Here is a 27,832-nt window from a genome sequence, read left to right as displayed (position 1 = left end):
GAGTGCTTCCTAACCAGAGGAACAAGACCTGCAGATAGTGTGGGGCACAGCCGGCAGCAGACTTGTGGGGTGGTGATGAAGCAGACCTCGCAAGATCTGGGACTGCGCCCAGGCAGAGCTGGGCCCAGCAGCTCTGGTGGTCCCTAGAGGTTAGTAGGAAGACGCAGAGCTCCCTCAGCACGTCCTGGGGATCCGCTGCAGTGCCATGGAGCACAGGGACGGCCGCCCGCCGCCTGAGGCTGTGGTGAGAGCGCACCCCAAACCTTCAGACCAGCAGCCTGGAAAAGGGCATTCCCTAAGTGCCAAGCCCCCGGCCCAGGCAGCATGCAGAGAGGGTGAGAAGAAGCCCTGGGAGCAGTGAAGGCCGCAGCCTGAGCCGATGCCACCTCGCAAGCTCCCGCACAGGGTGAAGGCATCTTACGTGGTTGAATGGCCAAGGTGCCCGAGGGACATGACCCCCACTGTCAGGCCCTGGAACATACCGGTCACCTGCTGGGAGCTGAGTCACAAACACACGGGAGAGCAGCTTAGACTCCAGGGCACACCAAGCACGAACACAGCAGCAACCAGACCCCACAGCTACAGCAGCGGTTAACGCAGCCACCGAGCGCAGGAGCAGGGTCTGGCCTCGGGCCAGCACCAAGCACAGAGCTTTTCCACTGCCCCGCAGCGCTCCCCATCCTCCGCAAAGGCAGAGACCACGCTCTCGTGCACAGCGGAGCTTCTCCCATGAGATGCTTCCTTGGGGCTTGCGCTGCTTCAGCCCGGGCAGCCGTGCAGGGAACAGCACTGAAGCCGTCAGCGTGCTTCCCAGGCTTGGCTGGTCTCTGCTTGGAAAAGGACCCCAAAAAAAAGGACCGTTCCCCTCCTTGCAAAAACCCAAAGAGAGCAGGAATCCTGTGCCAGGGGAGGTCTGAGCAAGGCATGCCCAGGGACCCCGAGCTCCAGCTCCGGAGCCTGTGCCTGGTTTCCCCCTGCCTGGCGGCTCTCTGCCGGTGGGCTGGAGGAGGGAGAGAAGAGCCCCAGCACCGCCTGCAAGGGCCAGGAGCATCCCACGACCGCTCCCCCTGCTCCGGGGACGCTGCAGGCACCTGAGCGAGGGGTTCTTCTCCTTGGCCTTGGGCTGCATGGCTTGCTTGGGCGACTGGCCCACCGTGAAGGCGAAGGTGCCATGGACGTGCTGGGGGTAGCGCAGCTTGTGCAGGTGCTTCCTGAAGACCTCGGCACTCTCCATAGCCACCTCATCATCGAAGGCAATCTTCAGCAACTGCGAGGACAAGCAGAAGGCAGGCTCAGGGGGGTCACCGCATGCTTGGCACCGCTGGGGCAAGGGAGAGCAGGAGAGCTCCATGGGCCCTTCCCCCAGCTCAGGTCCTACTCAGCAGTGGCCACCATGGGCACGGGCCAGGTGAGGGGCTGCCCCGTCTGCCCCCTGTGCCAGTTACTTGCTGCCACACACGGCCCTCCTGGGGCTGCTCTGCACGTGTGCGCTGCCCCCGGGATGTCCCCAGAGTGCGGGGACAGGCGGGAAGGGGCAGGCAGCACACTTTACATGGTGCTCTCCTCCCCAGGTTGCTGTCTCCACGAGTCTCAGAGACGTGCAATGCTCAGTAGTGACTCCCCTTCTGACATCTCTCCCTGCTGGATTCCTCCCCTTCTAGGACCCGCTACAAGGTTTGCAGGATCACCTCTGCATAAGCATAAGCACTGCATAAGCACGCCACGTGCCTTCCCAGGGCTCCAACAGCCACCAAAGCAGTTGGAGAGGAGCCTCCAGCTACAGACTGCGACCGGCCCTGTATCGGGACCACAGCCCAATCCCTCCTCTGCAAGGGGGCCTCAGGCTCTGCCCCCAGGTGCAGTCACCCCCTTCAGAGGCCATCTTCGGCCCCTGCAGGCAAAACTACCCCCAAACCAGGGGAGCACGGGCAGCGAGTGCCTCGTCCCAGGGGAAGAAGCTAGCACTGGCCAGGTCCCTGCTGGGTCCCACCGTCAAGGCACTCCTCAGCTGCGACGATGCAGCTCCAAGGAGCAGCCCGCAGCCCCCCGCGGCCTCACCTGGAATGTGCAGGAGCGGAGCTGCAGGCCCTCCGTGAGGAACTGATCCTGCTGGCTGTGGATATTGATCTTCTTCTCTTTGGTCAGCGAGGCGATGGGGAAGGAACGGATCACCACCTGCTCCCCCACTGGGCACAATACGGAACACGTCAGCCACTGCCCAACCAGCTCTCACCAGTCCCACAGGATCAGAAGGCCAGCAACAGGTCAGAGGTTCTACAGCCAGGCCACGGAGCTTTGGAGATGGCACAAGTAATGTAACATCTCCAGAGGGCGCAAAGCAAGAGCAGGCACCCCTCCTGTGCAGCACTGGGCGTACCCACCAAACTCGTGGCCCCCCCGGCAGCGAGCGAGCTGCAGCCGCTGCTCAGGATCGCCCCTGGCCGCCTCCCCCCAGCACCACCAACCCACCCAGCCGGAGGATGTGGTGCACGGGCAGCCTTACCCAGCGGGTCCGTGGGAGTGCCTTTGAAGATGATGCGGTACGTGGTGAGGAAGATGGCTCCCTCGGCAGGCAGGAGGGGCGGACCACCTATACTGCCCCCCGCAGCCTCTTCCCGCTCGTCGGGCATGAGGTACACGCGGAAGCCCTCCATCACGCACTCCTCACCCACCAACAGGTTGGGGCGCAGCAGCTTTGGCTACGGGGATGTAAAATAGGAGGTTTAGGGCCATGCAGACATGGAAGGGGACTCGATAGCCCCCCACAGCACCAGAACCTTCCCCCCACCCTGCAGCGGGCCAGGTCAATACCTTCTGGATGGGAGGAAGCCTCTTGCTCTCCCTGTGCACGGCATCCAGGGTCTCTATGTGCATCTGCACAATATCTGTGGACAAGAAGTTAGAGACCATGAGCAACGCGTTATCTTACACGCTCCCCAGGCAACCTGCCCTGTAGCACGGAGTGCTCCTCTTTTGCCCTTCTCGCTGCTTCTTTCAGAATCCCCTCGCGAGCAGACCCCCAGCTGATCAGGAAGGGTCTGCAGTGGGATCACACGGCCGCCCACCCCCCAGCAGAGCTGCAGGGCACATTACCAGGGATCATGACGTGCAGCCCCTTGAGGTGCTCGTTGGTGACCCCGCTCTCCGTGCAGACTTTGTCCACAAAGCGGTTGATGAATCGCACCACGTAGTTGGCCACATCGGAGCTCTCGGCGTCCTCGAATCCACTCTCTGTGTCATAGCTCTCAGCCACGCTGCCAGCGATGCTGCCATACAGAAGCAGAGAAGACTTAGCTCAGAGTACCTCCCTCCACTGCCATAACTATAGCAGGAGGCCCCTGCCCATGCCAGGCAGAGTTCAAAGGAGTCTTCATCCCTCTCTTCGTATGAACCCAGGGGTTCCACTCTTGACGTGGAACAGCCCTGGGCAGCGCAACCTGCAGCAATCCTGCCTCGCGGCTGAATGATCCGGATGCCCAGGTATCGCACCAAGGTGTGCTCTCGGTACTGTGCTCAACGTACCTGTTGGTGACGAGGCTGTTGCTGACACTCTCCACGTCCCCCAGCCCAGAGCTGCGCAGCAGGCGGTTCTTGCTGGTGTCAAGAGGCAGCAGCAGGTAGCTCATGCGGTTGGCGTAGTGGATGGCCTGGCTGAAAACGGTGCTCTCCTCCTTCTGGATCAGCTCCTGCTGTTTCTCTCGGCTCATGGTGGGCCAGAGTCTCAGCTGCTCTGATGCTATCTCGAGGGCAGACTTGGCTTCCTGTGGCTCCTCCATGCTCTCCTGAAGGAGGTGGAAGGACGTGTCAGAGGTCTGCACGGACAGGAGACCTGCCAGCCTTCACCCCGCTGCTCCCAGAGCAGTCTCCAACAGCAGGCTGCAGTCCCTCGTCCGTCCCTATCAGCCTGTGGACCTAGGAGGGCTGCTCCCATGCAGCTGCTCTGCGGGAACCCCGACACCGCCGCCTCACCTCCTCCGTGTGGTTCTCCTCGTTGCTGTCCAGGTACAGGGCTCGGATGTGGTTCTGCACATCGCAGTAGAACATCGCCTCCCAGAACTGGATGTTGGTCCACACCACATGCTCCTGCACACAGCTGTAGGCAAACTGCGTGATGCCTGGGCCCAGTTTCTGAGGAAGCAGAAGACAGAAGCTGCATGCAGACACGGCCTTTGTGCCAACCTCTCCTCCCCAGCTGATCCTTTCTCTCGCCTGTGCCCTTGGGCAGGCAGGAGGGACGCTTGTACCAGAGCTCCTCCAACCATTCCTTGCAAACTCTTCTCAGATTTGCTCAGCGCTGACCCAGGGCCCAACAGGGCCCCGAGCCAGAGATAGGTTTTGGAAGGCAGAATCTATCAAGTGCTGGGACAGGCTGCCCAGGGAAGTGGTGGTCTCCAACCCTGGAGGTATTTAAGAGATTTGTGGACGTGGCACTAAGGGACACGGTATAGCGATGGCCCTCAGTATGTCACATTGATAGTTGGACTTGATGATCTTGAAGTTTTTTCCAGCCTAGCTGATTCTATGACCTGAGCCCAGCCTGACTGATAATGAGAACATCCCCAGTTTCTGAGCACCCTTCCCAACACGTTCCAGCCACTTTGGAAACCCTGGGCCCGGAGACTGGTACAGACAGCAGGGCTGGCGTGGCTGGGAGCTCCTGGACAGGACCCCATGCTCTGGGAACTGAAGGGAAAAATCTGCCTCTAGCCTGGCTGCGGCACTGGCTCTCGGCCCTTCACACTACCAGCCCCTGTGGCCTCCAAGGAGCTCGGAGCCTGCAAGGCTACAGCAGGCATCAGGGCACTGCAGGTACTCACTCGGCAGAAAGCAGTGACCAGTGGCAAGAGAGCAGCTGCGATCCCATGCTCGTCCATGGCCGTGCAGTCCTGGGGAAGGGAACAGAGCTTACAGGAGGATTCCCTGCAAGACACCCCAATCTACCCCCAGCCCTGCACAACGCTGCCTCCCCCAGCAGGACACGCTCCCCTTCCTGAAGGCATGTGCTCCCCCAGCCCCTCTCCTACCTGCAAGCAGCAGTTCATCATGCGGACTACGAAGTCAAACTGCTGGTGGTCCAGCACGGCCCGGTTCTGCTGCACGTGCAGGTTCAGCTCCTGGGTCAGGCAGTGCCGGGCTGCTCGGCCCTTCATGGCTCGCAGCACAGCGGGGAATAGCTGTGGGAGGAAGAGCAGAAAGATGGGGCCCAGCTGAGCTCTGGGAGACGGTGAGGTCAAGGGCAGCCCGCAAGGAGAGGTGCAGGAGGGGCTTCACGTTCTGGCTGCATGGGCTGACACCACGGTGTCTACAGGCAGCTGATCCAACGCGGATGCAAACCAGAGCATCCCCATCTGGCCAGCTGGAGCACAGCTCAGCGGGGCTCCTTGCTCAGCAAGGCTGGGGGATAGGACCCCAGCCCGGCCACCTCCGTGGGACAGACCCTGAGGGGCACTGGGAGACCCTGGTGCAATGGAAGGATCAGCCAAAAGCCCAGGGACAGAGCAGGGAGGAACAGGGCTGCGAGAACAAGTGCCCGTATGGCAACAGAGCTGCTCAGGAGAGATCTGGACAGAGGCAAGGAACGGCCTCCCCAGCCCGTCACGGAGGAGAGGCAGAGTGACCTCAATGCCTCCCCTCAACCAGCAGCTCCTCGCGAGTGCCCCTCACCTTTTTGGCTTCTAACATCTTGTTCTCGAAGACATAAGAGATGCAGTTCCTGACCACCTCCAGGCGCCGGGCGCTGTTGGCCAGGGCGTTGCCGTTACGCTCCATGATGGCAGCTGGGGAGAGAGTCAGCTGTTAGCTCAGGCAGGGCAGGGCCATCACCCCAGGGTGGGGGGCGAGGGGTGCCCCCACGGCTCTGTGTGGGCAGGGCCCTGGGCTGCAGCAGCCCTGCTGGAAGGATCCTGCAGGGTCCCAGCTGTTCCCTCGTGCTGGCTGCTGGAGCCCAGGGAGCTCCAAGCTGCCAGCAGCTAACGGGGACAGCGCTGCCACTCAGCCAGGAGGCAGGACTGCCCACATTTTGCTCGCATGGGACCCTCGGACACGCCGCGGTGTGGAAGTGAGGCGGCACCCCGAGAGCTGGCACTGCCACGGGGGAGCTCCTCCCGGGCAGGGCTCCTCACTGCGGGGACACGCTCTGCGCACACGTACCGATGGGGGGGCCCGATGGCACCATGCACTTCTTCTCCGCCTTCACAGCAGGAGGGGCTGTCTGCAGCTTGGCCGTGGCCTGGTCAATGATCCACTGCACTGTGCCCTCATCCAGACGGGGAAAAGGCTTCTGGTGGAGGCGCAGGTGGCAGCCTTCCGTGGGCTTCTGCACCTTGTGCATGGTCACTGCGGGGTACGGGTTCTCCTGGCACAGCAAAGACAGTTTCTTTTCAGGCACACGGAAGTTGTGTCCCCTCCCAGAGCAGGAGGCTCAGGAAGGCATTCTTCTGCAACCCCTGCTCCTCTCCTCCTCTCCCAGAAGGTGATCTACAGTCCCCCAGGCCTGCAGTCCTGAGACCTTAGTTACAGTGCCATCGTGCTCTGCTATCAGGAGCTGCAAGGACAGCACTCCAGCCCTGAACTCAGCAGCGAGCAAAAAGCCAGTCAGGAGCTCAGGGCTGAGGTGCCCAAGGGGCTCACGGGCGCTGCTCTGCTCTCGGAAGACCTCAGCAGGTCTGACCTGCGCCATACAACACGTGCATCAGCTGGCCAGCTGCTCCAGAGCAAAGGAAGTGCCTGATGGCCAGGCCACCCCAAAAGAAGGGCTCCTATTCCCAGGCCAGACGCCTTTGGGTCCGTCAGCAGTTGCCCTGCCACGCCTAACAGTGCAGGGCAGGATGGAACAAGCACCGCCAGCACTGCCTCCAGCACCAGCTCACAGTAACACAAGTGGAGGGAGGACAGACCGACCGGGGCTATGACCCAGGTTCTCCCAGCCCCGTATCCCCGTCAGACCATCAGTTCCCCTCCGGTGCTCAGGACTCACGTTTTTGTAAAGCTTCTCTGCCAGCTCCTTGATGTGCCGCAGTATTTTCTGCTTGTTCCCCTCTTCTGCACGCATGCGCTTCACTTCATAAGCAACAAGCTGGAAGGAGGAGAGGCAGGTGAGAGGAGCAGCTGCCTGCTGGGCAGGATCCGACCACCCTCCCCATGCCCCAGCTCTGTCCCCAGCAGCTGCCAGGCCGGGCTCAGCACCGCAGCCAAGCATCGAGGCGGATCCCCACCCGTAACGAGGGAGGGAGCGCATCCCACCCGTTCCCACCCGTACCCAGTGAAGGCAGCGCGGCACGGGGCAGCCGGCAGGGGCCGGGGGGGCTGCTCACCTCATCGAACAGGTCGATGGCACGGTACGGGGCGCCCCTCTCGGTCACGAAGCCAGCGAACGCCATGCCCTCCAGCACCTTGGTGAGGAAGTCGTCCTCCGTCAGCCCCCGCTGCCCGAGGAAGGCTGCCTGCAACAGGGAAGCGCGGAGCCGTCAGCAGCACGGCAGCACGGCGGCCGTCCTGGCGTGGGCGGCACGGCGAGGGCCCCGTCCCCATGGGTTAGCAGAGATGCCTGCACCCAGCCCACTGAGCTGGGGGCACGTCCTGGGTCTGCAGCAGGACAGACGCGGGGCAAGCAGGGCACGCTGCCTGAGCACCAGCCCGTGTGCACCCGGAGGCAGGTGGGGCTCAGCAGCCACGGGCGCGCAGAAGCCCAAAATATCCCGAGTTGGGAGGGAGCCACCAGGATCGCTGAGGCAACTCCCGGCTCCACAAAGGAAACCTAAGAGCTAAACCATGCATCTAATATTGCCCAAATGCTTCCCGAACTCCTGCAGCTCGGTGCCAGTGCCCGACGACGTCCCTGGGCAGCCTGTCCCAGTGCCCGACCACGTCCCTGGGCAGCCCATCCCAGTGCCCAACCACCTCTGGGTGCCGACCCTTCCCCTGCCAGCCCTGCCCCAGCTCCATGCCACCCTCCCAACCCACCAGCAGTCACAGAGAGGAGATCAGCTCTCCCCTCTCCGTTCCCACAGCAGGCTCCTTCCAGCATCTGCAGCGAGGACCTCACCCTGAATGCTTGCTCACCCGGCCTCTTGCCCCACTGTGCCTCTGAAGGCATCTCACCACTGCCCACAAAGGCAGCCTGAGGCACCAGGGCTACCCAAAGGCCCCGGGACCTTCCCCTGGGCAGGTGAGCAGGGAGCTGGTCCCCAGCTGCTGCGGGGCTCCCTGCTCCCCCAGCACCCTCACCCGCCCAGTGAGACGCTGGGAGCAGGGCTGCAGGGTGCTACAAGCAATCAGTGTGGCTGTTTGGGCAAGAATGGGATGTTTCTGAGATGCTGCTGTGGCCAAAGCAGCCAAATGAGCGGAATTCAGGCTATTTTGTACCGTACGCAGCTGCTGCACGTGATGGTTTTATGAAGTGGAGGTTTGTTATGCTTCATAAGCTCTATAGCTGTTTACCAAGGTAAAGGTAAAAAGTAAAGTTTTTCTTGGGTTTACTGCGTGCTTATAATTTTATGGAACACGTGAATCTTGTCAGCAATAAACATTTACTGAGCATAAAAAAAATCATTCAAAACCTTTAAGAACTCAGTGCTGATTTTAAACATCAGAGGCCAGCACGAATCCTCCAGCACTGGGCAGTGCTGGCGATGCACACGCCCGGGACGTGCACAGCACAGGCGTGCTCACGCCTGCCCCCCGCACACTTCTGCAGGACCGAGGTTTTGCCCCCACGCTGTGCTCCAGCCCGCTGGTCCCCACGGGCCCGGTGTGGGCAGCGGCGAGGGGCGAGCTGCTTGCAGCTGACGTGGCCACGCTGAGCTGCAGCGCCCGAGTCCCTCTGCTCTCTCCCCATCTGTTGTCTTCTCCTGTGCTTGGTCTCCCCACGGACCCCTGAACACCTCAAATATTTTCCTCTTCTCCCTGCCCTGCACTTGCCAACAGCCCCAAGGCACCCAGATCGGCCGGCCCTGCCTGCCTCGTCTCCCCAGGCTCTGCTTCCTTTGCCTGGACTTGAAGATTTTCCCTAGACTTCCTGGATTTAAGAAAACCCACAGCTCCAGTCTGCGACGCGAGGGATGCCTTCTGTAAGCCTCTGCACGACACCAGGCACATGAACGTCAGCTGTGGTGCATCTGACTACGTGTGGGCACGAACAGGGAAATGGTATCTGACCCACGGGACCTCGGGATGCTCAAGGACAAACAAGGGATGCAGGTGGAGCTGGCGATGGTGCAGGGCAGTCACCTGCTGGCAACGCAGGTCTTTATTTCTAGATACGGCTGTATTTGTGCAAACCTTCCCACAGATTAACTCTCCCCAACCTTAATTCAACCCCTTTGGTAAAGAGTTTATCCACAGACCTACAACGCAGCCTGAAAAAATAACCCTGCTGTGCGGGCAGAAGGCCTTGGGGCAGGAGGAGCAGAGTCCCTGCAGCCGCACGTCCCCTGCCCGCCCCTGCTGGCCGAGCCCCGAGGTTTCCTGCCCTCCCACCACCCCACGTGCCTCTGTCCTGGCCGTACCTTGTGGAAGCGGATGACCGGCTCGGGATGGATGCGGATGATGTGCAGACACCAGCGATAGCCCTGCAGCAGCTGTGCAAACAAGCGAAGGAAGACAGCCCGGATCTCCTTGTCCTGCGAACAGGGACGGGCGGCACGGTCAGAGGGGCGAGGAGCAGCCAGCAAGCAGGGCAGAAGTTTCCACCCAAGATCCGAGCCACGTGTCAGGCTCGGCCTCTGCTGAGCGGGGCAGGAAATCCAAAGGTTCAAGGGAAAAGGGAGAGGCAGACGGATCCCCCGTGCTCTGCCCTTCACAGCGTCCCTGACACCACGCACGGAGGAAGGAGCTCTCAGCCCCGGGGCCCAAGGTGCCGCTCCCGGCAGGGCAGCACACCGGCACCGCGCGCTGAGCCCCCTCTGGCAGTGCTGCCGGCTCCAGGTCGGAGCACGTCCCGGGGCTGGGGGCAGCGTGCTGAGCCCCCACCCGCAGAGGCAGCGGTGCTGAGTGCGGGGCAGCCTGCTCTGTGCCAGCCTGCAGCTCTGCCAGCCTGCTCTGTGCCAGCCTGCTCCGTGCCCACGGAGCGCGGTGCCCACAGGGCCGGCAGCCTCGCGGCGGGGGCTCTCCGCTCCCGAAGCGGCGAGGCCCTGCGCCTCCTCTCTTCCCACTCCACTCACCTGCATTTTGAGGGAAGAGGCAGAAACGGTGGACGGGGGGAACGCGAGATCAGCCACCTCCAGCTCTGGGTCCAAGACCTGCACAGACAGGGCACAAAGCATGCTCGAGCCCGCGGGGATCTGTCCTCCCAGCTGGGCACCGTGCAGCAGCGCTCCCCGGGAGCCCGGCAGGACCCACGGACGAGGTGTGGGTCCCGCAACCTGCAGGGCTGGGCTGCGGCCGCCAGCCATCAGAACCCCCCCGCTGTGCCACGGGCTCCCCGTGGCTGGACACAGCTGCCCAGGGACAGCTCGGCGGCTGCCTCTCCAGCTCCATGTCCTTGTTAGAACTGGGGAAACGCGTGCCACGGAGGGGCTGGTGCTTGGCACGGCCAGGCTGTGACCAGGGCTCACGCATGTAGCGGAGCTCAGCCCCCCCTCCCCCCGGCCACAGGCAGCGGGGCCCAAGGCGCCCAGCCTTTGTTTGCCTGCGCTGTCCTGGGCACGCACTCGCACGGCCGGCAGGCTCTGGGAACGCGCTAGCAGCCAGAAAGCAGCTTCAGGGCTGCAGCTGCTTCCTGCCCGAGGGCTGGGAGCCAGCCACCTGATTCCCAGAAACCTTTGGCAGAGGGACCCCCTGCAGCACTGCCACGCAGCAGAGGCCATCGGGATCAGGAGAGGTCCTGTGCGGCACGGCCAGGGGGACCCTGAGGTAGGAGCCCTGCCCTCAGCTCCGCTCTGCCCGTTCCCCCCACGCTCCCCAGGTGCCCGCACCCTGGAGGTGGGGAGAAGCCGCAGCACTTACCATGGAGAGGGCTTCCCGGGTCTGCTGCAGCAGCGGCTCAGGGAGCAGGGAGATGTGCACGCACTCAGGGACGTTCACCGTCCCGCCGTCCAGGTCTGCGATAACAACATCCAGCTGCAAGGGGGGACAGGCATGAGATGAGGCCAGGCTGGGGCACTGCCACCGCCTCCTGCTGCCGACGGGGAGCTAACGGGGGAAGGAGCCTGGCCAAGGGGGGGACCTTGGGGAACCCCAGCTTGTCTCCTCTCTGTCTTCTGCAAGCTCAGAGCACTCTGGCCTTCAGCAGCAATTTCCCCTTACCCACTGTCACTGCACCCAGACACGTGCAATACCACAGCTGTAACAGGATCCCACCACTGCCTGCAGTGGAGGCACCCGGCTGCACGGAGCCCACGGCAATGGCACCCAGAAAACCAGGGGCAAGCCAGATGTGAGGGAGCAGCAGGGGAGGAAAGCCGGCAGAAGAGGGACGAAGAGGGACGCAGCCCTGCTCGGGAGGCTGGGTCACCGATCGTGGCTTTGTGGCATCGGACTCCTCAGCTGGGTGAGACGTCTCATGGAGAACAGACACCGATGCCAGCCCCAGCGCGTACGCCACCCCGCTTAACCCAAACGGCACTTCTCAGCTTGTTCGGAAGGCTGCACAAAAGCTTGTTTCAGTTTGGATCAGGCTCATTATGCTTTGATTTAATTCAGTTTCTGCACTGAAGTCTGTCGGGCTGAAGTGCCAACACAGCCTCTTGGACCAGTGCTGCCAGCTGAGTTTCAAACTCAAACCCTCAGTTAACCCAGGCGCTGCTGGCCGACTGGAGACCTGAAGCCCTGCCCAGGCAGCCCCAGGCAGCCCCCCCGGCTCGTGGCCGAGCTGCCTGGCCAGGACAGCACGCCGGGTGCAAGCTGGGTGCCCAGCCTGCTGAGCCGGGCGCCTTTCAGGGCCGTTTTCTCTCTGGGATCACTGGCACATGGCCCCGCTGCTTCCCCCGGCCCAGTCCCCGCTCCCAGCCCCCAGGACAGGGCATGGGGGGGGTTCTCACCAGCTCCTGGGTCTCCGACTGGAAGATGGAGTGGACTCCGATAATGAAGGGCGTCGGTGTGCTCAGCACTTCCAGGAGCTGCGCAGGCAGGATGGGCACGTATGTGAAACTGCAAGCAGAAAAGGTCATCGCTGCAGCCGGCAGAGCCCTGCTCGGTGCCCGGCCCCGTCCTCCCCACGCAGCCCCCCTGGCAGAGCTCAGCCCACCATCCTGCCCATCGCAGCGCTCTCCTGCCAGGAGCACACCGGCGTGTCCCTGAGCAGGGTTTACGTGCTAGGACATGAGGAGACGGCAAGCGCAGCACCCTGAACCCATCCTTTCTCTGTTCCACGGGCAGCTGATGGTCTGCAGGACAGAGCTGTGGGGTGACCGCGTTCCCAGGAAAGCAGATTTTCGTCTGCCACTGTCAGCCCCCGAGACAATACGAGTCTTACAGCTGTGCGAGGTTTCTGAGTGCTTGTGGACACAGACCATGATCGTTCCCTGGCCCTGGAGTTACAGCCCAAGTCTGACTGAGGGAAAGGTTCCCAGCACAGCAATTTAAATCCAAAAGAAAGCTTTCTTTGGACTACAAACAGCCTTTCTGCAGCCTGGGAATACGGCAGGCCAGTGTGGAAACAGCACGACAGGAGCTGGCAGCCACAGGAACTGTCCTACATGGGGATGTGCAGCAGCAGGCGGGCTGTGGGCTGGGTCCCTGCTGGCCACCGTATCCCCACCGCCCCAGGAGGGTGAGCAGGGTGCCGGCTGTCCCGCGGGAGTCACCGCAGCCGCTCAGCCCCGGGCCTGAAAACAACAGCTCCGTGTGTGCGTGCCCCGTCCTGGGGGCAGGATCTGCCCCGTGGGTCTTTGGAAGCCTTCCAGCACCCAGCCCTGCCCAGTGGGACGCTGGGGCTGGGGCCGGGCTGCCCGCAGAAGTGGTGCCCAGAGGCTCTGTGCTCCGCACAGGGGGAGCTATGAGAGAGTGGAAGGGATGGCCTCTGGGGCACTATGCCCCGCCGGCCCCTCCGAGCACACTACGGGGCATCCACACATCCCCCCAGCCCCCCAGCCCTGCTGCCCTCCCTCCAAGGCTGGGAGCAGTTGTGGCAGCAGCTCCAGGAGCTGCAGGCGCTGTAGTGATGCCTCGCTGCCTGCCCCCAAGGCTAGTGCCTCGATTCCCCGCCTGTACCAGGAAAGGCAGGAGGCAGCGGGTGGGAAGCTCACAGCCCTTCGCTGCTGGAGGCACCTGGGGAATTACACTGCTGTGCACACCAAAGGCTCCAGGAGAGGAGCCGTGAGCACAGCCAAGAACAAATCCTTCACGTTGCCCATGCTGCGTTCACCTGCCCTGCGCTGGCAATGCCCCAAACGCAGTTATTCACCAGCCAGGGCACGGAGCGAGGGGGTGGCAAATGGCCTGGCCGGTCGTGGTGCCCCAGCTGCCTCCAGCTCCGCTGAGGGCTCGGGGAGCAGGGCGCTTCCCTCACCTGTACTTGAGGGGGAACATGAGCGCGAGGAGAGCCCGGCAGGCGTCGGTGAGCCTCTGGTAGCTGCTGGAGAGGAACAGGATCTTGTGTTCAGTAAGCGCTGCGCAGAAGAGAGAGAGCACGTTGGTGATCCCTGGGGAGGAAGGGAGAGAAGAGCACTCAGAAACGAGGGTTCCCCTCCTCTGCTCCAGCACAGACCGTTACACCCCACCCGGACGGATCCCACTCCCATCTCCACGCCGTGCACAACGGAGGGGCTGACGTCCTGCAGGGAGCCACTGCTGGGCCACCCACGGAGTGCCCTCCCTTGGGGATGGTGCTCGGGGGCTCTGCCGAGGCTGCCAAGACCCTTCTGTTGGTGGCACAAGGACATGGCAGCACGGCTCTGCGCCCACGCCTGCCAGCCAGGCCCTTGGCATGCCCGCGGTGAGACCTGGCCACAGCCCTGCTCCCAGCCGGGGAAGAGCCACGGCCCTTCCCCACCGAGGGGAAGGCAGAGCTGGGCTGCGGCGGGGCTCGCTCCGACGGGGCTGCAGCGGGAGCACAGCCCCGAGCCCCCACACCGGGCTGCAGACGTGGTGGGAGCTGCAGCCCAGCGCTGCGCTGGCCTTGGCACCGGACCCGGTGAGAAGGAGGCGCGGGGAGAAGTCTCACCGAGCTGACGGAAGAGCAGGGCCACGCTGCAGCTGCTGACGGGAAGCGAGTCATTGATGGGCGTCTGGATCACCTGCCTGTCCCCCGCGCCCAGGGAGATCGTCCTCTGCAAGACAAAGCAGATGTGTCCGGGGCTTGCACCGTGCAAGGGGACAGTGCCGGCAGCAGCCCAAAGCCCCACAACGTGGGGTCAGGACCGAGCCCTCGGCAGCACTTGTGGGAGCGGGGCAGAGCCGTGCCGCGGCTCGCGAGGGCTCTCCGGGAGCTCCGTGCCCGAGGAGCAGCTCGCCTGCGCCGTGCCCCCCAGCACCACCAGGCAGGGGCTGCAGCGCCAGCTCTGTGCCAGCTCTCTGCAGCCTCAGGCGAGGCCACATCCAGGCAGAGCTGTCCCTGCTCGGCTCCTGGGATAGGGGCTGGGGCGGGCACGCTGGGCACAGCCCCACGTCTTCTACCCAGGGGCAATTTTTCAGCTCATTCGCAGCGGCACTGGGAGGCCCTCCAGGTCCTCAGCCTCTCCCCAGAGAGACGAGGGCAGCCCCGGATCGCTGCGCTCCTCTCTCTGCGCCTCTCCAGGGACACGCCGCTCTGCAACAGGAGGTTTCGCCACGCGACCCACCTCCCCGCTCAGCCCCACGCAGCCGCGAGAGCTCACGCCACCGCAACAGCCCAGGAGGCTGCCCCCGAACGCCGGGCTGGCCGCGCAGAGCAAGCACCCCTGACCCGCTCTGCCAGCCCAGCAGGCCAGGTTTTCACAAGCCCCAGGGGAGGCAGAGCACAGCAGCCCTGCTGCCCGGAGCGCAGCCCCACGCACGGCCAGGGCTCCGTGCCCGCGCTGGGGACGGACCCGGCACTGCAGGGTGCACGGCCCCCGAGCCTTCCCAGCGGGAGTGAGAGGTGGCTAACGAGGAGACAGACCCGATGAAAGAGAAGGTGTGCGTACCGCTGCTTCGTCGTCCGCGTCAGGCTGAGATAGGGACAGACAGAGATAGCACAGTCAGTTAGAAACACACGGACACAGCCAGGCGAGGGGAGACACACACACAGCCGACGCGAAGCAGAGACCAGCGCCCTCAGAGGAGGAGAGGTGCACACAGACAAAGCAAAAGCAGTGAATGCCACACTGAGAGAGAGCTTCGGGACACCGCGGGGGAACAGGTGAAGCACAGGAAGGGAAGCGCCACCAACAATCTGTCCTCCCTGCAGCACGCTACTTGTCCCCATGGCACAGATCGATCCTGCAAGAACCGGGAGGTGACGAACAACTGTGCCAAAACGCACGGCTCACTGAGCCACGGCATCTCCAGAGGCCTCCCAGGTCCGAGGCCTCTCCTTGCCTTGCCTGCTGCTGACAGGCTCCACCTGGGAGGAACCAGACGGAGTCAGACAGCCCTGGGCAGCTCCTGCAGGAGAGCCGCTGCCCGCACCCGCAGCCGGACACAGCCCGGGACGCTTGGCACAGCCCCAGCCCTTGCTTCCTGCTCCGGAGCGGGGTGTGACCGGCACACAGCCCTGCACAGCTCAGCCCCCCGGGACCTGCAGCGCTCTGGGCCATCGGGGCAGCACCAAACTTAGGCTGGGCCATGAAGCCAGCCCACGGGGCATCGCTGCCCGGCAGAAAGCACCCGCACCAGGAACCTACACGGGTGCAGGAGAGCGGCCGCCCCCTAGGGTCATGGACCTCGGTGGTGGGAGGAACTCAGCCTCCACGCACCGAGGACCTGCAGCACAGCCAGGGCCTTGCAAAAGCTCCTTCCCCTGGGTGCAGAATTGGACGCTGCCTTTTGCTGAGCAGCTGAAAGTGAAGCCACTGCAGGAACAAGTGCCACATCCGTGGCGATCTTCCAGGGGTTAGCATGGCAAAACAGCTCCAGGGGTTTATGCTGCTGTCTCCAAGTGCTTCCAGACAGGGGCTCCAGCTGGGCGCTCTCCACTTTTTCCATCTCCTCGTCAATTAGCGAGGAGCTAATTACACCCATCTGCTTTCACCCATCACCCACCTTACACCCCTTACACCCATCTGCTGCTCACGTGGGCCTGCAGCCCAGCTGGCCTTCCTGGAGCAGGAGGAGCAGCACAAGAGGAACACACGGCTCGGGGGGGAACGGGGAGGGCTCTTTCTGGTGGCCTGCTCTGGGCACAAGCAAGGCTGTTGCTCCTCCAGCTCTGTCCAACAATCACAGATGCTGGCCATGCATGGGCACAAGCCAGTGGTTTGAGAAGAGAGCTCCAAGCCGTTCATCTAGCAAACAGGAGCCCTGCTTGGCCTGTCCCCCTCGAGATGGGGACTCTCACAGACAGCCTGTGACCAGCTCTGGAGCAGCTCTCCGTGCAATCAGACAGGCTTGAATGGAGGAGCAAGACCTCCCTGGTGCAGGGGCGACCACAGACCATGGCAGTTGTTTGCACAGACGGCTCTGCCACTACGCAGCTGGGGTCAGCCCATCCGGCACTCCCTCCTGCAGGGAGCAGGGAGCCACGACAAAGCTGCTTACCCACGGCAAGCGAAGCAGCGAGATGGCCTCAGCTGGTCCAGGAGCTGAGCTGCTCCAAATCACAGAGCTTTGCTGTTTCTACTAATAAGCACTTGGGAAGGCACTGCGGGCACTAGTCAATGCCGTGCCAGCAGCAGTGCCAGCTTGGCAGCAGCCAGCACGCAGAGCCAGCTGCTGCCTGCAGACCCAAGCAGCCCTGCTCAGCTCAGCCCAGCCCAGCGCCCAGGACGCAGCCGAGTGGCACATCCCGGCCCCGCGCCTCCGCTCTGCGGGAGCCGCGTGAGGCAGAAGCACGGGGAGGTGGGAGAGGGCGCGGGCAGGCTACCCACCTGAGCTCCCCCGGTGATGGGGATGGTACACGTCAGGAGGTTCCCGATGACGTTCTCCAGGGACACGCTCAGTCCGTCCACGTAGATGGTGTAGATCAAGCCCAGGCTGTTCTGCAGAGGGAAGCACAGCGCGGCTGAGCACCGGCGCAGGGGGCAGACAGGAACCGGAGCAGCGCGAGGGCCTCCAGCCCGGGCACCGTTCCCTGTGCCTCCCAGCGCCTGTCCCAGACAGGAGCACGCCCCGTGACAGCCAAGCCCTGGGTGCAGTGCTCGAGGCCTCCCCTGAAGCTTCCCACAGCGAGTCCTTGTCGGCAGGGACGGGACATTCAGCCCGTGCCCAGCCTGCTCCCAGCCAGCAGCACCTTCCCAGCACGGGGCTGCCCCGGTGGGCTCAGCATGAACGGGGCAGTGGGACTCAAGGGCTCCACAGGCAGAGGGGGAATTCTCCAGCACTCCTGGTCCCTGCACAGTTTAACCAAGTCTCATAAAAACCCCGAACAACGGACAGGGAGGAGTCCCCTTGGTCACCGAGGGCTTGCTGAGGCACCGCGGCTGGGCACTGCTCTTCTGGCTGCACACACTGAGGAGCCGGCGTCAGCTCCTGCACAGGGGCACAGGTACGGGGCAGTGTTCAACACGTCCTCTGCTGGGACACGAAGAGCTACTATAATACACAGATATGTAACTAGGAATTCGAGGAATTTGTCTTCAAGGCACCCCCTGTTTTTTCTCAAACCATCTCTCCATGTTGGTAGGAAGAGAGGACGTCGTCACTGGGCCTTTAGGAGAGAATCGGGGACGGGTGCTGAGTGAGAAGCGAGTTCCCGTTCCTGCCTGCCCACGGACACACGGACACACGGACACACACAGCTCTGCTGGCCACGCAGCGGAGGGAGCCGGGACCACGACCCCAGCCCAGCACCACGCTGACCGAGGGTGAGCAGGGCAAGGTCTGGGGCTGTGCAGAGACCGCTTCAGAGACGAGAAGGGGCCAGGACAACTCGAGCCGTGTGCTGGGGAAGTAACAGGCTGCACTTCAAACTCAGCCGTGAAATTCATCCGCTCAACCGAAGGCCAAACCATGAGGTTTTACCTGTCCCCCTTCTGCTGGGAGGGGCAGGGAACAGCAAGGTGAGCAGCAAACGCTGCTGAAAACAAAACCACCGAACACCTGCAACAGCGACCCAGCTCCAGGGCCCGATTCCCCCTCACAGATCCCCAGTGACATTTCTGATTTTGTCGTAGCTTAAGGGGGACAGAACCCAGGGCCCAAAAGCACAGACTGCAATACTCCTGTCGCTAACCTGTTCCCCCGAAATCACTGAGGCGGATAACTCACGCAGCTGAGTGCTGAAATCAAGCAGCCAAGCGAGCAATGCAAACATTGCTCGGCCTCCCAGCGAGAGCAGTGGAGCAGAGCGGGCAGGTAGGCAGACATCGAGCTGGGAGCCGTGTCAGCCAGGCTCCAGGCGCTCTTGCAGGAAACGTCTGTGTTGGGCAACAAGCGAGCTGACCCACTTTCCTCCGAAAACATCCCCGAGCACAACCGGCTCCTGCCCCGTGCGGCAGGCACGGCGGCCTGGCTGACCTCGCTCTGCCCTCTCGGACCCCGACCACGAGCAGCTCCTGCGTTTTGGGGAGTCTCAGCTCCACGGAGGGCTGGACACGGCAAAGCTCATCCCCGATGTGAAGACGAACACAGGATGCAACTGCTCACGGTGAGGGGAATGGTTTCAGGGTCCCAGCTCCCATCTGCTCTCACGCTCCCTCCTGTCCCGGTGTCACTGCTCTCACCGAAGGGTCTCTGTGTTTTCCTGCCACCCCTCAGCCACCACGGCCTCACGTACGCGCAGACGCCTTCCCAGCAACACACCTAGGTACGAGGCTATGAGGCGCGTGGCCTGCCTTGCTGTGAAGGTGCCTGAGCGTGGCCCAGGCTGCCCCGAGACGCTGCAGTCGTTGCACCTCTCAAACCCAGCCAGTCGGAGGTCCTGGGTGACCGGCTCCAGCTGACCCGGCTCGAGGAGGGGCTGGAACAGACGTCCCGGCGGGACGTCCCCACCAGCCTCAGCTGCCCTGGGGTCCTGTGAAGCCCGAGGTCTGTTTGAAGCAGCTCCAGGCCGAAGAATGCAGCGATATTTTTCCCTGTCAGTTATTACCACCGGGAGGGCGCAGTGGCTGAACACCCCCAAGGAACACCCCGTGCCCACGGGGCAGGCTGAGAACAAGAGACTCCGGCACGGGGCAGCTACCCAGAAGTGATATCCTCACAGCAGGAGGGAAAAAAGGAAGAATAGAGCCCAGCCTGGTGGAAAATGCCACCCTCCACAAGCCCAGCACCTGGGCTAGCAGCGGACGCTGCCCGACCACACTGGCCCCACCGGAGAGCTGCTTCCCCACGCGTGCAGGGCAGAGCTTTATGAAGGTGCCAGGTTGCAGCCCGTGCCCTCCCAAACCTTTTCCAGCCACATAATGCAACGAGTTTGAGGAAAACACAGATGGCCAAGATAAAGGCCGTACAGGAACAGGCTGTGCTTCACGGTTTTTGCATTAACAAAACTGGGTCAAGGCCACCAGCTGCCCAGCGTGGCCGGGTCCCAGGTTTGCTGCTCTGCAGGCAGACGTTTGGGTTCAGTGCGCTGAGCGCGGCGGTGCCGCCAGACGGGGCGCAGGGAGCGGGCTGGGCTCTGGCAGCACATGGTGCTGGGGGGCTGCGTGGCCTCCTGTGGCTCCCACAACCTCGAGGTCTTCACTCAGGTTGCTCTTCTTTGTCTCCCCTCTCCCAGATCATTTCAGACTTACCCTGAAGACCTCCGCGTGGTCCAGCCGCGACACCAGCACCAGGCTTTTGGGAGCAAAGAGCTGTGCCGGTTGAACAGGAGATGACGACGACTCTTCCTCCTCCTCTCCATTCCTGGGGTGGCTCTGAGGCTACGGAGACACGCGGATCAGCCACATCAGATACCCTTCCCTCTCCCAAATCCCAGGTTCTTCCAATACGGGAAACCAGGAACCCGTAGCACCAGGCACCCTCCCCAGCAGCCCGCGGTACCTGCGCGCTCTCCACGGCCTCCCAGAAGGTGAAGCAGGCGCAGTAGTGCCGCTCCGAGTTGATGTCGGTCAGCACGGCGACGAAGAAGGTGGGGGGGTTCCTCTCCGTGAAGAGCTGCCAGCCGCTGGGCTGGCAGAACTGCAGGAGAGAGCAGGGGAGGGGGTCAGGCGGCAGGGCCGGGGGGCTGCACGCTGCCCTGTGCCCCCGCATTGTGCCGGGAGCTCGCTGCAGTAACGCATTGCCGTGGGGCACGCAGGGCTCTGCCACCGCCGGCAGCACATGAGCAGCTCTGTTCCAGGGGGAGCACTGCTAGAGCCCCTGTCCTCCGCAGAGGCACCCACGGAAGGGCAAGGGGCGCCGGGACCCGCTGCCGCCCCGTGCCCAGCCCAGAGCTGGCAGAGGGCTGGGGCTGAGCTGCGCCTCGGGAGCGGTGCCCGCAGGATCCGCGCTGGGCTCTGCGCAGCTCCTCCAGATGGGGTGAGGCCGGGGCTGTGGGGTGAGGCCAGGGCCGTGGGATGAGGCTGGGGCTGCGGGGCTCGGATGGGGCTGTGGGGCTCGGTTGGGGCTGTGGGGCTCGGTTGGGGCTGAGGGGCCTGGTTGGGGCTGTGGGGCTCGGTTGGGGCTGTGGGGCTCGGCTGGGGCTGCGGGGCTTGGTTGGGGCTGCGGGGTGAGGCCGGGGTGCGGGTGTAGAGCTCCGGGAGGGGGCACTGCTCCTGCGGGGCCGGGAGCGCCGACCCGGGCTGCTCCGTGCTGCAGCCGGCTCCAGCGCGCGGCTTGGCTGGTTCCTGGGGACTTCCCAAACACCCTCCCGGGCCCGGCGGGTAATTCCAGCCCCAGAACTCCCCGCAGGGTTTCAAAATCTCAAGGGATTTTTCTGCATTTCCCCTCCTCAGCACCCGCGTTTGGCTGGTGTACGCTGGAAAATTCCCAGTAGTTTTGGAACCTCACAGAAAGTGCTTGGAGAGCAGGGAAACGTGGCAGCTTCTGCGGCCACAGTCTGGCAGCCCTGAGGATGAGGCGATTTCAGCAAAACGGGGGCTGAGAGCGGGAAGGCCACAGGGCCGGACAGGCAGAAATGCCCGCTCCAGCCCTCGCTGCTGAAAGCTGCTTCCAGCCCAGTGCAGTTTGCCAACCACTCGCTGTTCTCCATGCCCTGTATCATGCTCCACATATACGAGCACCCTACGGCACACATCCACCCGTCCTCTCTTACACAGCGCGGGGTGGCCACGGCTCTAAGACGGGAATCGGCCGCAGCTCTGCCATTTCCAGCTGCCCAGGAGTCGGCGAGGCAGAAGGACACAGCTGGCTGCCCGCCGGGCCCTGCCACGTCCCCATAAAGCTGTGCCTGGGGCCTCTCCTTCCTGCTGCCCGGCCCCGGCAGCACGCAGGAGGTGGCTCGCAGCGACCAGCTAAGCGCACAGCGCCGCTCTCCCTGGTGAGTTCCTGGTGGGCTCCGTGCCGGGCGCCCTGCCCCAGCTCAGCGCTAACGCTCCCTGCACGTTACAGATGAGGCTGAAGCACACAACGGCTCGCAGCCCGAAGGAGCTGGCTGCCGGCCCCACCCAGCACTCGTGGTCACCACACACGGGTGCAAGGAGCAGGACGCACTCCGTGGCTGCGGTGCTAAGCCTCACGTGGAGATGTGTGCATACAAGCCTGGGCACCAGGGGTCAAGCGTGCCATTTCTCAGGCCTCGGGATGAGCAACCCGGTTCCCCTGGATGGCTCCCCTAGGAGAACGCCATGAGGACACCACCACCACCGCCGGACACAGGCCCTGCTCCGCTGCCCCAGTAAAGCTGCCTCCTGTGCTGAGGCAGCCTGGACCCATTCCTTTGGGAGCTACGGCACCGCTACATGGGCGCAGGGCAACGACGGTGCCACATGGGCGTGCCTGTGGGTCTTCAGGTGGGCCTACAGCTCTGCTCCAGCAGCAAGCTCAGCATCGGAGCCCAGACCTTGATCCCACCGTGGAAGGCTCTGAACTGAGCCGTCCTGGGGCAGAGGAACAAGAAGACAGCTCCTTCAAAACATCACAGGCCGCTTCGAAGCACAGCACCAGAGCCCAGCTCATGCTGCGGCTGTGCACGGAGTTGCTCCAGCCCGATGCAGAAGATGCTTCTCAGCGGATTTATCATGCACAAGTCCCCGCAAAGCATCAGGCACACAGAGGTCTGATGGGCGCTGCCTTGTGTCGAGCTCGGTCCTTCAGAAGGGACAAACAACGATTCAGCTTCTCCATGGATGATGGGTGTAGATCAGCTGGCAGCAAGAACAGCAGCGCCCCAGGACCAGTGCCCGAATGGCAGCACCGTGGTGCTGGGCCACACGGACCTCCCACAGTTACAGCAGGACAAAGCAACGGGCCCCCAGGCAGAATGAACGATCCCTGCAGGAGGTGAGCCCAGGGCCCTTGCCTTGCCCAGACTCGGACCCGCAGTGGGGGGATGCTGACCCCGTGCCCGTTTCCCCTACGGCTCTGCAGAGCCAGCACCCGAGGCGGGCTGCTCCTCAGCCTGAGAGCAGCAACAGCCTTCATTTCTGCAGAAAGGTTTCACAGGAAGACAGAGCTGTGTCCTGGGCTGCACAGACACTGCCTAGCGCAGCAAGAAGCAGCTTTAGCAACATCCTCTCGCGACCGTGCGTCTGTCTGTCTGCTTGGCAAGCCTTGTTTTCCACAGCACTGCTTCACCACCTTTTCTCCTTCACCAGTGATGTTGCAGGCCCTCCCCAGGTCTGTAACGATCGATTTCGGAGCATCTTGTCTATGACGATCCAGGACAACCCCTGGATCCTTCACATTCACCCCGTGAGGCCAGGGGAGGGCAGAGCCCCCGCCGCCCGCCAGGAGGGGAGGCACGGGGAGCCCCCGGCCCCAGCAGGCGGCCAGCAGCCCCCTCGCTCCTCGCCGAGCCCAGCGCAGCCACCGGTGGCTCTGCTTGCTCCCAGCGCTGCCGACCCGCAGCGGGCTGCCAGCCGCCGTGCCGAGGGACGTCCACAGGTCCTGATCAAAGTGGCAGAGGAGCTCGGCTCAGCTCTCATCACATGACGGAAGCAAAGTGCCCGAGGACGTTTCCATGCAAGCAGCAGAGCGCGCTGAGGGGTCTGAGGCCCCCAGAACGCAGCCCCACCGAGCCCCCTGCCAGGGCCAGGACTGGCACTGGAGCGTCTGCACAGCCCCGTGCTCTCCGTTAACCAAACGAGGAGACTGAAGCTGCAAACACGCAGGCAATTACCTTGCGGTCAGAAAACAAAAGGACTCTCTGCTTTATCTCAGAGAGCAGCAGGAGCCCTGATGCTCTCCAGCGCACAGGTGCCAGGAGGAAATGCTGGCAGACGCCGGCTCGGGAGCTGCTGCATGCCGGCAGAGATGAGACGCTTCTGGAGGCCGGGATGTGCCCGCTGGGCACGATGACAGTCTGCAGAATGCGATGGGCACGGGAAATGCTGCGCTGCCCTAAGTAGGCCTGTGCGATCCTGCTGCAGGACCAACAGACAAACGCTACAGGCAGCGCTTCAAAGGAGAGGAGTTGTCCCAGCACACGCCAGAGCAGACGGAGCTAGCATGTGCAGCACACCACGGCAGACCTGTGGCCTCTCCTTCCAGCAGCCACGCCATCGCCACAATGCGCACCTCGCCGCTCAGGTGGCCAAAAGGCCAACAGCATCCGGGCTTGTATAAGAAGCAGTGTGGCCAGCAGGTCTAGGGAAGTGATTGTCCCCCTGTACTCGGCTCTGGTGAGGCCACACCTCGAGTGCTGTGTTCAGTTTTGGGCCCCTCGCTACAAGAAGGACATGGGGGTGCTCGAGAGAGTCCAGAGAAGGGCAACGAAGCTGGTGAGGGGTCTGGAGAACAAGTCTTACGAGGAGCGGCTGAGGGAGCTGGGGTTGTTTAGCCTGGAGAAGAGGAGGCTCAGGGGAGACCTCATCGCTCTCTATAGGTACCTTAAAGGAGGCTGTAGAGAGGTGGGGGTTGGTCTATTCTCCCATGTGCCTGGTGACAGGACGAGGGGGAATGGGCTAAAGTTGCGCCAGGGGAGGTTTAGGTTGGATATTAGGAAAAACTTCTTTACCGAAAGGGTTGTTGGGCATTGGAATGGGCTGCCCAGGGAGGTGGTTGAGTCCCCATCCCTGGAGGTCTTTAAAAGACATTTAGATGTTGAGCTTAGTGATGTGGTTTAGTGCAGGACTTGTTAGTGTTAGGTCAGAGGTTGGACTCGGTGACCTTGGAGGTCTCTTCCAACCTAGATGATTCTGTGACTCTGTGATCCTGTACCTGCAGGGGCCCTGGGACTGGGAGCGCCGCGCGGCAGCAGCCGGTGGTGCCAGCACAGAGCCGGGCTCCCTGCGAGGTCCTGCTGGCACGGGCACGCCGGCAGCAGCCCCGCGCCATCCGGCCACAGCCAGGGACACGGCCGTCCTGCTGTCCTCGGCCTGCGCCCCCAAGAGGAGCGAGGCTGCCATGGAGGAGAAGCACTCACATCCTGTGCCTCTGGAGGAGCTTCCACCAGGAAAAAAAAAAAAAAAAAAAAATTTTTGTTTGGAAATGCTGTCAGCGAGCTGGGACAGAAGCTACCAACTCCTCAATCCCTGCCCCCTAAGACATCGAAAATGTGCTCCTCGGAGTGACTGTCGGACGCAGAAGGGATGACACCGGGAGGTACAACGCTACCAGCGGGGGCTGCCTGGCTTCCCAAAGCTGCCTTTCAGCCCTAAGTGCTGCTCTACCAGGAGGCCTCCCGGCGACTGGTGGAAAGCCTCGGAGCCACCCCATGGCCCCCAACAGGACGAGGTTTCAATTGTTTAAATTCCACAGATTTTTTGGCTGGACAGTTTGGCCCTTGGGAAAAAAGCACAGCTTTCCTCTCTCTTGGCACAGGTCCCAAGTCCCCCGCAGACAACAAGGAAACACTAACCAGAAAAATAATATATATTTTTGCCTCAGACAAAGTAAATAGCGAAGTCCATAACTGCGCTGGGATTACGGAGAGCATGCAATAAATAGGAAGAAGGTTCCCCACCGCCGATCCCGAGGGCTGGTGGGCACACAGCGCCACGTGGCAGCTACAGAGGAGCACCGTGAGCAGAGCACCCGAGACGAGGACAGGGACCAGGAGACGTGTCCAGCTCCGGCCTTCCCTCCACGAGCTGCTTGCTCCTGGCAGACAACAGGAGCACGCTGGCAGCTCTCCCTCCTGCACGGGGTTTACATGGCAAGGTTTGGGTAGCTGGGGGCCACAGGCGTGGCTTCTGTGAGAAGAGGCCAGAAGCTGACCCGTGTTAGATAAGGGGCCTGCTGCTGGCCAGAGCTGAGCCAATAAGTGATGTTGTTTGTGCCTCTGTGAGAGCAGAGTTAAGAAAGGGAATAAAAAAATGCAGCTACACAGCAGCTGGGAGAGTGAGGAGTGAGACCCAGCCCTGCAGTTCCCAAGGTCAGTGCAGCAGGAGGGCAGGAGGTGCTCCAGGCACGCAGCAGCAGTTCCCCTCCCTGCGGCCTGTGGAGAGGCCCCTGGTGGAGCAGGCTGTCCCCCTGCAGCCCATGGGTCCCACATGGAGCAGATCTCCACGCTGCAGCCCGTGGAGGAGCCCCCGCTGGAGCAGGTGGATGTGGCCTGGAGGAGGCTGCGGCCCATGGAGAGCCCCCGCAGGAGCAGGCCCCGGGCCGGAGCTGCAGCCCGTGGACAGGAGCCCCCGCAGCAGGAGCAGGGGGTCTGGGGGGAGCTGCCGCCCACCCGTGGGGGACCCGTGCTGGAGCAGTTTGCTCCTGGGGGATGGATGGACCCCGTGGTACGGAGCCGTGTGGGAGCAGTTCTTGAGGAGCTGCTGCCTGTGGGTCAGTAGGATCATGTAGGATCAGTTCAGGAAGGACGGCATCCCGAGGGAGGGACCCCATGGGGAGCAGGGGCAGAGAGGGACCGTGAAGGAGCGGCAGAGGAAGAGCGCTGCAGGCCCCACTCCCCTGTGCTGCTTGGGGGGAGGAGGTGGAAGAGAGTGGATGGGGAAAGGTGGTTTTGATTTGTTTTTGTTTCTCACTGCTCTAGCTTGTGAGCAATAGGCAATAAACTTTATTATCTCCCTACTCTGAGTCTGTTTTGCCCATGACGACAATCGCTGAGTGACCTCCCTGTCCTTATCTCAACCCTTTGCATCATATTTTCTTCCCCTTTCCCTTTGAGGAGGGGGAGTGAGAGAGCGGCCGTGGTGGAGCTCACCCCAGTAAAACCTCCACACCCTGCACGTGCCAGCAGGGCCCAGAGGTTTGCAGGTGGCATGACAAGAGCCCTGGGGGGCACACGACACGAGGTGTCCTGAGCAGCCCCACGCACGGCCACAGCTGACACGAGGCCCTCCGGCACCAGCACACGCGGTGAGGTGGAGGTGGCAGCCAACTGAACAAGGCCAAGGAATGTCGAGGTGGCTAAGAACCGAGCTTGGTTGGGATGTGCGAGTGTCACAGAATGGCTGAGGCTGGCAGGGACCTCTGGGTCCTTCTGGTCCTACCCTGGCTCCAGCGGGGCCGCCCACAGCTGGTGCCCAGAGCAGAGACGGCCGCAGCCCCACAGCTCCAGGAATCGAGTGCTGCAGAGAGCGCGGGGAACTCGTCCAGGCCACGGAACGGGGCAAGGGCTGGGCCACCACCTCCCGGCCACCCAAAGCACTGCCTGTGGGCTACGTAAGGCAAGGCAGAGCCCAGCACTCCACCCCGGCCCCCTGCACCGCGTCTGCTCTACGAGAACGTGCTCCCGAGGGCACGAAGCCCTGGGGACAGCGTGACCCTGATGGGGTCCCCTTCTGCCTCGGGAGTCCGCAGCTCCCCTGGCCAACACGAGGGCTGCTCAGAGATCCTAGCGCTCGTAGGGCAGCAAACGAACTTCTAAAACCTCATCTGTCTTCACAGTTTGTGCTCCGTTGCACTCAGCCAGCAGCGGGGAAGAGCTGCACGAGGAGGAAGAACGCGGCCGAGAGGGGGCCTCGGCCTCGCGGTGAGGGGGGCCCGCAGAGCCCATGCTGCTTTCCCGCAGAGCGGCAGCACCGATGCAGCAGGGAAGGATCTTAAAAGAACTTCTGCTCAAATTTAGAAACCGAGGAGAACAATCCTATTATCCTTGATTAGTTAAAAGCTGGTTTGTGAAGAACCCACGCAGTGCCAAATTAGACTGGGTGTGTCGCTCTGGGTATGACCCAGCAGCAATCGCAACCTCAAAGGGCTGCACAGCAGCAGGTGAGCGCGGCCGGAGGGCTGGGGAAGGGATCCAGGGCCCCCACCCCTCGCCCAGCGGATGCAAGCAGAGCACACCCAGCCCCGCAGCAGGGCGAGCCCCCGCCGGCCCGGGCCGGGCAGCACTGGGAGAGCTCTGCCGACGGACGAGCCCCGCTGCTGGCGACGGGGCCGGCGACACGGAGGTTTATCCGCACGGCTCCTGCGGGAAGCGAAGCCGGGAGGAGTGGGGGTACACCGAAACCCACCGCTGCCAGGGCTGCGTCGGGGCGCGTGCGGTGCCGTAGCGGGACAGCCTGCCCGGGCCCCAGCCCCGAAGGGCGGCACACTCACCAGCTCGATGCCTTGAGGAAAGGGGTTGTCCTCCCAGTCCTTCTCGGGGAAGCGCTGCAGTATCTGTCCCTGTCCATCCCCGCTGCCTGCAGGAACAAGAGGAGGATTAGAGGGCAGGCAGCCGTGCGGCCAACGCTTCGGCCTCCCGGTGACGCCGGGCAGAGCTCCAGCAGCACGACACCCCCACGGACACGGGCAGCGCAGCAGTGACCCCAGCCCCTTCCACAGGCACGGCGACGCGGCAGCAGGCGCCCCGGCACAGGGATGGGCTCCCCTGAGCCACGAGCAAACAGCCCCCAGAGCG

At 63.0% G+C, this 27,832-nt stretch overlaps 1 protein-coding gene across 6 annotated transcripts in view; it reads right to left on the bottom strand.

Annotated features, from left to right (window-relative positions):
• Window positions 1–27,832, bottom strand: part of SBF1 (SET binding factor 1) — a 74,111-nt gene that overhangs the window by 11,038 nt on the left and 35,241 nt on the right. For 5 of the 6 annotated variants that reach the window (XM_035569297.1, XM_035569298.2, XM_035569300.2 and 2 more), the window contains exons 2-24: window positions 27,529–27,614; window positions 19,975–20,112; window positions 19,725–19,853; window positions 16,923–17,033; window positions 14,102–14,207; window positions 13,448–13,580; window positions 11,979–12,087; window positions 10,945–11,058; window positions 10,161–10,238; window positions 9,507–9,620; window positions 7,314–7,442; window positions 6,977–7,075; window positions 6,151–6,355; window positions 5,665–5,777; window positions 5,025–5,174; window positions 4,818–4,886; window positions 3,970–4,128; window positions 3,523–3,782; window positions 3,094–3,266; window positions 2,812–2,885; window positions 2,504–2,699; window positions 2,059–2,186; window positions 1,092–1,267 (exon numbers count right to left, since the gene is read on the bottom strand). In XM_035569297.1, coding sequence (XP_035425190.1) covers window positions 1,092–1,267; window positions 2,059–2,186; window positions 2,504–2,699; window positions 2,812–2,885; window positions 3,094–3,266; window positions 3,523–3,782; window positions 3,970–4,128; window positions 4,818–4,886; window positions 5,025–5,174; window positions 5,665–5,777; window positions 6,151–6,355; window positions 6,977–7,075; window positions 7,314–7,442; window positions 9,507–9,620; window positions 10,161–10,238; window positions 10,945–11,058; window positions 11,979–12,087; window positions 13,448–13,580; window positions 14,102–14,207; window positions 16,923–17,033; window positions 19,725–19,853; window positions 19,975–20,112; window positions 27,529–27,614 — 3,049 coding nt within the window. The remainder of the gene's footprint in view (window positions 1–1,091; window positions 1,268–2,058; window positions 2,187–2,503; window positions 2,700–2,811; window positions 2,886–3,093; window positions 3,267–3,522; window positions 3,783–3,969; window positions 4,129–4,817; window positions 4,887–5,024; window positions 5,175–5,664; window positions 5,778–6,150; window positions 6,356–6,976; window positions 7,076–7,313; window positions 7,443–9,506; window positions 9,621–10,160; window positions 10,239–10,944; window positions 11,059–11,978; window positions 12,088–13,447; window positions 13,581–14,101; window positions 14,208–16,922; window positions 17,034–19,724; window positions 19,854–19,974; window positions 20,113–27,528; window positions 27,615–27,832) is intronic. The other variant, XM_050708375.1, reaches the window with a different exon arrangement.

Source organism: Cygnus atratus, chromosome 1 (assembly GCF_013377495.2).
Source record: "Cygnus atratus isolate AKBS03 ecotype Queensland, Australia chromosome 1, CAtr_DNAZoo_HiC_assembly, whole genome shotgun sequence".
NCBI lineage: Eukaryota > Metazoa > Chordata > Aves > Anseriformes > Anatidae > Cygnus > Cygnus atratus.
The sequence above is the reverse complement of the archived record's forward strand: the minus strand, read 5'-3'. Positions and strand labels throughout refer to the sequence as shown.